The sequence below is a fragment of the Plasmopara halstedii genome, assembly GCF_900000015.1.
Source record: "Plasmopara halstedii genome assembly, contig: Scaffold_54, whole genome shotgun sequence".
Taxonomy (NCBI): Eukaryota; Oomycota; class Peronosporomycetes; order Peronosporales; family Peronosporaceae; genus Plasmopara; species Plasmopara halstedii.
The window spans coordinates 796,888-806,555 of record NW_020186975.1 but is presented as its reverse complement, the minus strand read 5'-3'; the positions used below and the strand labels follow the sequence as shown (position 1 = coordinate 806,555).

The 9,668-nt window shown below is 43.6% G+C and overlaps 2 protein-coding genes across 2 annotated transcripts; both read left to right on the top strand.

Annotated features, from left to right (window-relative positions):
- Positions 1-68: 68 nt before the first annotated feature.
- PHALS_11515 (Ribonuclease H-like domain) lies at positions 69-2,065 on the top strand (the record flags this gene model as incomplete). Its single annotated transcript, XM_024726481.1, has 5 exons — positions 69-206; positions 456-724; positions 925-1,210; positions 1,278-1,384; positions 1,456-2,065. The coding sequence occupies 5 exons, from the start codon at positions 69-71 to the stop codon at positions 2,063-2,065; spliced, it is 1,410 nt and encodes a 469-aa protein (XP_024572014.1).
- Positions 2,066-3,453: 1,388 nt separating this feature from the next.
- Positions 3,454-3,726, top strand: PHALS_11514 (uncharacterized protein; the record flags this gene model as incomplete). The annotated part of the gene is made up of 2 exons (XM_024726470.1): positions 3,454-3,504; positions 3,574-3,726. The coding sequence occupies 2 exons, from the start codon at positions 3,454-3,456 to the stop codon at positions 3,724-3,726; spliced, it is 204 nt and encodes a 67-aa protein (XP_024572013.1).
- Positions 3,727-9,668: the final 5,942 nt, after the last annotated feature.

Below are 9,668 nucleotides of genomic sequence, written 5' to 3'. Positions count from 1 at the left end.
TGGCAAGCGAGCAATGCCGACGGGCAAAGCAATGCCTTTCGGTCAATGGTAGTTCATCTACCAATGCTATGAAGCACTTAGAACATGAACGTTCTTCAATTAAGACGGAAACGACGGAGGGAAGCAAGCGACATAAGGTAGAGGCGGTCAATGCTGCGAAGGCCTCCGCTCTTTTTAAGGATGGCCCGAAACGCTTCTACGAAATGGTATGGACTCGTCTAGTTATAACGAAGCCGCTACCTTTAGGCTTCTGCGAGGATGACAAGTTTCAGCATTTCACTAAATGCAGTGAATAACCTATTGGCAAACATCGACCCACGCGCAAGAGACTTCATCATTTGATTCTTGAAGTATATCACGCTACGAAAGAGGGTTTTAGGGTCGATCTAAGGAAAATCAAAGCTAGCTGCCCTTTGCCAAAATTTCATCTGAACGTGGATCTCTGGACCTCGAAGACCTCTAAAGACAAATATGTCGGGATTCAAATCATCTTCGTGGATGCTAAATGGCGTATGAGAACTTCCATTCTCGCTATAAAGCTCTTCTGCCCAGGATCGGTGAAATACAAGAGCTCCCGGTTATCAGAGGTCCTTTATTCATGGGTCATAGATTTTCTCGCAGATTTCGGCCTTTTGCCCTCGGATATTACTGGGTCTACATCTGACGGAGGAGGTGATATAAGGCGCTTGCAATCAAAGCTCTTAACGACAGCTTTTTGGGAGAGGTATGTGCCTCATCTGTCAAACTGCGCTCTGCAATAATCATACGGGACAAATTTGGATTCAAGCAACGTTGGGAATATAGAGTGCCGAGAGACTCTGCAGAAGATGCGTAGTGTCATCACCTGAACAAGTCGCCACAGGGGAAACAGCGATTTTATGAGATCCAGGACTAGTTGCTAAATACATCTTTAGCTGTCATCAGCTATGCCCCTCATCGTTTCTTAAGCCTCACCAAAGTTGTAAAGCGCTTCTTGGAGCTTTGGGATCCGACATACAAGTACTACGATGAAAGGTCAAAGCCCTCCAACCGGATGTCGTCTTTGAAGGAGGAGTTGAGGCAACTCTATTCCCTCATTGCCCCGGTGGGAGTGCTGATGCCAGAAACCCAAGGTTGCAGCAAGCTCAGTGGTGCCCTCGCTCTACTTGGTCTTGTTGGTCTCCAGCAGAAAACACTATGTCAGCCGCAGCTCCTTTGCAAGTCAAAAATGGTGAGACCAAGGAGGACGCATTCTTTGTAGAACACCATATGCTGGAGGAGACTGAGCGGAATACCAGGAGGCTGATGGAAAAGGCTCAAAGAAGCGATTCTTTGTCCGCTACGATCCCGAGCTGTTTCTCGAGACTTCAACGGAGAAAGACAAAGCCAAATGGCCACATTCTACGTCTTTGAAATGGCTTGCGCTCTTACCCCCAACCTGACAGGGCTACATTTTCTTTAGTTGGTAATTGACAGCCTTTACGAAAGAAGAACCTCCGAGCAACAACGGACAAAGCTAGCTGACGCAGTGAAGAAAACTGTCTGGGACAAGATTAGAGCAATGGCAATCAGAGCGGCGACGAAGCTATCATCCGCAGGTGGTGCAGGGTTTGAGGCAGGGAACACTCAAAAGGATGACCTTTGGGGGGGCAAAGGTACGAGCTCTTCCGTTGGTATTCAGAACGCAGGAGTCACATCATCAGCAGCAAGCAACGTGCGGGCGCCCAGGAAGTGCTTGGTCTCAACACCAAACCTCTTTAAGGGCCTCTTTGATAAGAGAGCTTCAGTGGCAGGCAATACCTCAGTCGGAGGTTCTTTGGAGACTTTACTTGATGAGGAGATAGAAAGCTTTCTGAAGTTTAACTGCGGGCTGGTGATGCCGCGTGACTTTGAGCCTCAGGATGTGCTGGTTGGGTTCTGGATGAAACAACAGGGCAGATTTCCTCACTTCGCTGCAGTTGCTAGATGTATCTTTGGAAATCCTGCTTCAGATCCGGGTATTGAGCATGATTTTGGAATCGCTGGTGTGCTATTGAATCCACGAAGAACCAACCTTGACACCTTGGGACGATGTCCCACTCATTGATTTCAAGGAGGTACAGCAAACGGCAGGAGGATGATCGAAGTTTGTTCCAAAGCGCTATACCACAGCAGCTCCAGCCGAATCATCATCCTTGAATGAGGCGGACGATGAGAATAATGCGAAAGCTGATCGGATCTTTACAGCGGAGGATATCGAAAACGGCTTTGACTTTTTCATAGCAGGCAGCATGGATGATGATTAACTCTACCATGATGAAATACGAGCAGTAGTGGTAGCAGCCAACTAGCCCTTCAGCATCGCATTTGATTAAAGAAGAGAGCTGATTATTGAGATCACGTAAATGCTGCTACTTGTCTTACTCGGAAATTTTTTTATTATCCTTGTGCTCACTGTTAAGGATCAAAGTATTGATAAATCACACTGTTGTACAAGGGTTTAGGCTTGCACCCGCGCTTGGTCAGTAGTATAAAGAGGAGAACGCAAGAGGATAGCATCATCATGATGTTCATCTTCTTGTTGCGACAATGATAGATTTGAGGAGACGAACGATAGGAAACAACAATAATTGGCTGTTCTGACTGACCTTCTCACTCATCGTGCTCCATCTTCTTTGCTCCGTTCTTCTTCTTCTTCCTTACTTTTCCATTCTTACTTCACATTCACCTTACGACTACTTTTTCCGTTAGCAACAAGCAAACAACACGATCATCATAGAGAAAAATTGCTGGTAATAAATGTGTACCTCGACACCACCTCTTGCTATGACGGACCCTATTAATTACCTCTTCTCTGCTTCTCCTTTTTCTTCTGCTACTACTTCATGGTGGTGCTGGATTATCTCGACGATCAGTAAATAAGTAATAAAGCAGCAAACAAGAAAATTGGCTAGAAGAAAGTCAGTAGGTGAAGATAGAAGAAGAAGAAGAATCCTTGCTACAGAAGGAGAGGGAGGGAAGACGCACCTGCTGCAGATAGAAGCAGCGAGCGAGGGCAATTAAGCCTATGATGTTGTGACTAATGACGTTGATGATGATGATTGGTGATGGCGCGTGGTTGGTTTGCTGGATAATGTAATGGGTAGTAGCTAACATACAAGATTCGACGAAGGACTTTAAAGGTCTACACAATACTTCTTGTGGGCGCGCGCGGCTGCCTACTACTGCTGCTGGCTGGATACTCATGCAAGTACTCATGATATACTCATAGGTTTACTCATAGACAGTCAGCAATTTACTCGTGCAGTACTCATAGACGTCTCTAAAAGAACTCATCCCATGAGTACCGCTGCGGAAAGCATGTATGAGTAACTCGAGTACTTTGTACTCATCCATGACTCATAAGGACCTCCCTATGAGTACATGTTACTCATAGGCCATAAATTAACTCGAGTAACGAAAAATGTACGATACTAACCCATACTCACCCATCCCATGGGTAATTACCCAATACTCATCCGGTCTGTGGACATTTCTACCAGAAAGGTTTTGCATCACTTCTTTTGTGTATACAACACCCACAAGAAATGTTCAAGCAAATTGGCACTGAATCAGCTCGCACAGTCAAAATCCATTATGAATTACCGATCTGGGATGGATAAAATTGCGGGTGTGTCTTATGAAGCTCGCAGGTATGTGGAAAATGTGGAACTCTCTAAGTATGCTGGCAGCTTTTCACGGCAAAAGTTTCAGCCACTATACCGTTAACATTTGTGAGTCTTTGGGTGCTACATTTATACTTAAATGCAGCATGCTACTACGTGTTCAAGCCTTAAAATTCTTTTCATTCGCGTTTTGAGATTGCTGAATTTGCAATGGGAATTTGATCGAACAATCGTGTAGAAAATCATGTAAATCGAAGCAGGAGTAGACAAAGTTATCTTATTGCTGCAATGCGTCGCCAGATTTTCTGCTGCTCCTTTTTTGGTACCACATTCTCAAAAATAATGAATATTGTAAACCTGGAGGATTTCGAGCATAAAGCCATTAATTCTAAGTCTCTTGATCTTTCTCAGCCATAACAGACACATGTTTTGATGAGTCTAAAGCAAAGTCAACAGTCATTATCTCACTACAGTGAGCACTATAAGATAGGCGATACTGCTGTAGCGATCTGAGGCGTTGTAGAGGATTGAGCTCTTTGATTTTAGTTGAACAGCACCAGGACCACAAAAGCGTTTGCCAGACACTGGCAGGTTATTTTATTGCAGAAAGAACTGCCAAAAGATATGATGTGGCAGCGGCAGGGGTGTCGATGCACCTTGTACGCCATGACACAGAGGTAACATGACGCAGCGCTTTAGGCACGCTTCGTTATAATTCTACGAAACAACATTGCACGTGGAGACAAAGCACACGGTTTGTTCATGTCGATCTGAAGTTACAACGACGCTACCATACACATCACGCGAAAATCAATACACAAAGGATGGGCCGTCTCACGAATACCAAAATGGGAGCCTAGCACCGTACACTTCATCAACTTAAATTTTCAGATTACGATCTTATAATGAACCTTATACGTAGGCTTTCCTATACATAACATCAAAGCGTATTTGACGCATTGCGTGAGATGCGCGTCCAGCAAAGCTTCTTTTGAAAATTACTCAATGTTATCAATATTCCGACGTGCGTCAGAGCTTCTCAGTGTCGTTATAATCATCACAGCTTCGAACTCAAACTATCGTTTGCAACAAATGTGAACATATATGAGCTCATTATGAGTTTTTTGACGTTTTGTGACCATTCTGTTGAAAATTTGTTCCGTAAAAACGCAAAGCAAACATATGACGGGACGAATCGGAGGGGTAGTGACAATGCTAGAAGTGATTTGTCGTTTCCAATTCACAAACATGGTGCATGTTACAGAAAATTGATCTCGTCATGAACTGAAGTGTCTAAATTTTTTTTGGGGGGCGAGGTAGTCTCCATTGTAAATAAATTGCAAGAAGATTACACGACAAGGAGATCTTGATTTGCGAAATGAGAAGTAGCTTCCTCAGACACAGGCTCGCTTTTGGTTCCTTGGCAACGTGGCAGCTCCAGACTTCAGATCATTTAAAATTTTCATGCGTCGAGTCGATTACTTTAGGATGGTGCTCACCAGTTCCTGCTGCTGTATTTGCAATATTTGACATTTTAAATTGCGTAATAGAGGCCCTGCAGAGCCGAAATCATATGATGACTTAACAGAGACCGACATATCGCATTAAGAGAATGACAGAAGTGGTGATAAATGAGCAGTTGGAGACAGAGATTAGTTGTGAGACCGTTAGACATTAAATCATATCATATGCATCGACCACAGATTTCATAGACGTCCAAGAATTGTAAGCTTATGCCACAGTCAAACCTTCTTGTAAAAAGAATCCAGTAGTTGGTGATAAGAAAGGTAAAACTTTGGTCGCTGGCATTGTAAAAAGAGAGCAGTCGTGCTATTGAACGAAATGTTGCTTCACTGCGGTCTTTTGACGGGGCTTTGCATAACGTATCTCCAAAAGTCCTTGAGCTTAATCTTGTAAAAAAGAGAGCAGTCGTGCTATTGAACGAAATGTTGTTTCACTGCAGTCCTTTGACGGGGCTTTGCATGACGTATCTCCAAAAGTTTTTGAGGTTTAATCTTAAAAATGGGCTCTAGTGGGACCAATAACTTGATTGACACTCGATATCATGCGCGATTTTATTGTGCCGAAGCCAAATATACGGTCAACATATCATTCCTCTTTCGGCCAGTAGGGTGCCCCGCACCATTTTCCGTTCTTACTTCTTATTATAACACAGCACGAAGGTCATGTTCAATCAGCACTGTGTTGATCATTGATCGTTAGTATTGATGCACGGGAATTGTTTTCGATGCCTTTCTGGAAAAATCGTTGCGTTGGTGTACCGCAGAAAAATCATAGGCCCTAAATTGCTAGGTTTGTTCAACCTCGTGAGAAATGTTCACGAGTTTGAAAGTGATTAGAATGCATTTGCAAAAGCCATTGTTTTGCCATGCAAATCGAACAGCCGCGGCTTTGCTGACTAGTTTTGGAGCACCTTAACGAAAGTCGTCACTTGAGTCGATATATCAAGCGTTCTACCGTCAAAACGTGATCCCAATTATTTTTTCATCTGAACTTAAGCGCGGAGTTTCAAGTAAGTCTGTTTTGCACCGAAAAACTTTGTACTAGTTCAGAATTTATTGTGAGGTTGATCCTATGTAAACAGCACATTTGACTCGAAATCGTTAAGTCTTAAGAGGCAATCCTGTTAAGATGCTCGTATGGCAATGGCTAGATGAGATTCTGCATTACTTTCTGATCCTAGCCAAAGCGTTTGGAATTCGCTCAAAGAATGAACACCGCAGCGATATCTTTATATAATTGTTTGTGTCGATCTTTAAGATTTCCAGCGACGGTGCTCCTTAGTATGAGACAACGGCGGGCATACTTCCACTGTCACGATGGTGCACATCGCTGTCACCAAATACGAAAAAGCGACGTCTTCGTAAAAATACCAGCATCAGAGGTTATCTATTCAAGCTAGGTTAATCTCGACAAAGCTGGCTCGCATCAGATACCAGATCACTCATAATCAGGTTTCTGAATATATGGCATTCTATAAAAAGATACCCTAAATACCCTTATTATAAAAATAATAAGTTTTCTAAAATATATTTCGCAAGACAGTCGCCTGTGAATATGTGGTTTTGAAGATTTCATGCCCTCATTATCAACAGTAGTGACATTGTTACAGAAGATGCTGCCGAAGAGCATTCGCACTTAAAACTGTCAAGCAAGGGATCATTCAAATTGCGAATTTCACCGTTTCAACAATTGACAGAATACGGACACTATATTGCTGCTTGAGACCCGGTTTCAGGAGACGTTGTAGCAATAAGGTGCCAATTTTATGTTGTTTTCGGTCGAGAGAGTAACTAAAAGAGACAAGTACCCCCTGGACCTCATTCAGACCAAAAAATATCGCTAGCATAACCAAGCCAACCACCCCACCAAATATCAGGAATATAGCATGCACTCACCTGAGCGAATGAATACATTTTTTGATATGCCAGCTAGCATGATGGCAACAAGATCGATGCTTGTGTGAAGCCAAAATTGCAGTGTAGCGGGTTTTGCCCGTCCGTGTCACGAGTTTACTGAGGAAGACTTTAGTCAGTTAACAAGCTTCACCGTGATGCTCACTTCCAGCTAGCCGTCGATTATTTTGAAAGAGGATAAAATGTGAAGTAACATTTATAATGGCCATTGAGCCTCAAATATTTCTATACGGATCATCGCCTCAGAATTCTGACATTACAGAATTGGGGGTATACAACTTTACAGGCTTCATGGTTAATATTAACTACAAACAAGTATGGCTCACACAACGTATGTAATACCTCCGGCCCACTCCACGCAGGCGTTACATATAGACGGTTCACAAAGACATCGTCGAAGTAATATCCTGCAGCAAATGGAAAAAGCAGACAACCAGCCCCATGCAGCTGGTTGTATTTCTCAATTTACATCAAATAACGACAGCGGTTCATATGAGGTAAACATTTATCTAGATATGTACATTTGCAATGTCTGCACGAGTTGCGCTGCTTCATTTTACAATGTCATGACTGCCCTCAAGGACATGTGGACAATTTATGTTTCCTTTGATGCGTCAGGTGATATTTATAGAATTCCATACATTGATATGAGGATTCGCTTTTTCCAGCATTCACAAGTTCATAACCTTTCAGCTCGATACAAAACAAGCCACACAGAAGAAACCACGTACAGGATGTTCAAGTCGCTATTTGATGTATTTTCCTTTGACAATTCTAAAATGCCGATAGGATGCATATAAAATGGAGCGGCAAAGATGACTGGCACGTCTACGGCGTTGATTCTTGTATTCAAGATACTGTCACAGAACGAGGCTTTAAAGCGGGCTTGGTGCTTGCTACATCAGATTAACATCTTTTTAATAAAACACATCTATAAGCACATGACAGCCAGCAACTTTATAATTTTGACATCATCAATCGAGCATTTGTAAGAAAAACTATTTTGTGGTTACAGGTTGTACGTCCTAGTCTATCGGCAACGTGCTTAGTTATCATGAGCTCAATCGGCAGTTGTTGGAACATCGCCAAATAAATATTTGCATCTTGAGTGTATTCGCAAAACAGAAGCAACCTGCTTCGACGCCTTCCTGATCTAAACTGGTGAATATTGCTTGCAGCTATCAACGATAATTCCTCGCAAATCAATTATATCGTCGAATAATTGCAAGGACGTGTCGCTACTCTGGAATTACAGGCGGCTGAAATACACAGCTAATTATGAGCTTAAGGAGAATGGCTTTTATTGAAGGCCCGAAGGAGAAAGAGGTCGCGTTTTCTGTAGATCCCAACCGGTATACTGCTGTTGAATTCTGGACTGTGGGAAGGAAGAGATCGTCGGACTTTTTGCAAGGCCGGGGACTATATGCAATACAAACTCTTAAGCAAATCTTAGAGACTGAGCAGGATGGATTAATGCTTTGCATTTATCCTGCTTGACATTTTGAGCGAGCTGTCCTGTAACGGGGTTGCAATACAGTAATGGGTCAAACACGATGGTGTCACCGTACATAGGTGTGGATTACACAATTGAGTGTAAACACACAATGTTGTGGCCAAGAAGCCACTTCGCGGCGGGACTGCCAGTAGCTATTAAGTTTTACTATTTAATTAGGAAAACCTAAGGTTTTAAATATAGGCGGCTCTGCCGCACAAATGAATACAGTTTCAATTTTGGACGGTAGATTTTTTTTGCCTTAGTTTAGGTTTCGGGTAAGCGGATTGCGATCCGCTACACTCGTACTAGTTCGGAAAAGAACGTAAGGTCGGTGACACCTTAGTATGCTTCCTCTAAACAAAGACCTACGACAGCCCCGCTGCACCTGGTAGCACTTGTAGTCAATCTGTACCTGAGTCGTTACGACTGATCCACTGTGAAATGGAGCAAGTCTCCTATTTGCTCCAGGGCATGCAGGACGGGCTTAATAAGCTGATGTCCCTGCTTGACCCTGAGGGCGTGTAACACTTTGCTTCGCAAGGACCCGAACCATTAAAAACGCGCCAAGAGGCGTTTTCGAAATATGACGATGCTCTGCCAGAGCGCCCAAAGAAGACGATATCGGTCGACTGCGTCCATGACGCCATCGTCGACAACTAAAGACTCCTCCCGACCCAGGCCGCTCAGTGTACCTTCGAGGTTAAGGACGGAGAGAATCTCCTGCTTTAGGGAAGAGAGGCTGAGATGGCCATGATATCCGCCATGCTCCGGATCGAGCAAAAGTGACATTCCACTTCTGGAAGGAGCTGTAGCTGCGGCTTTTGCGAGTATTCTCACCGCCTAACATGGCATATCGCGTGTGATCGCGTTTCGTTGCTGCCCGCCATGGCAAGAAGAAATCAATAGACGTTATCCAAGAGTTGCGATCTCTCATTGCCGTGATGGCAGCTCATCATCTCCCCGAGGCGGTCACAGTGATTGTCTTTATGGAGGTCGCCCGCACTGGCGTGGTCAGAATGGAAGTCTTCCGTATGCTTCCGTCTTATTTTAAAGAAACGGTGAATGTGGCGTTGAATGCCGATATCAACTTTAAGTCAGCACGACGTTGTTGTT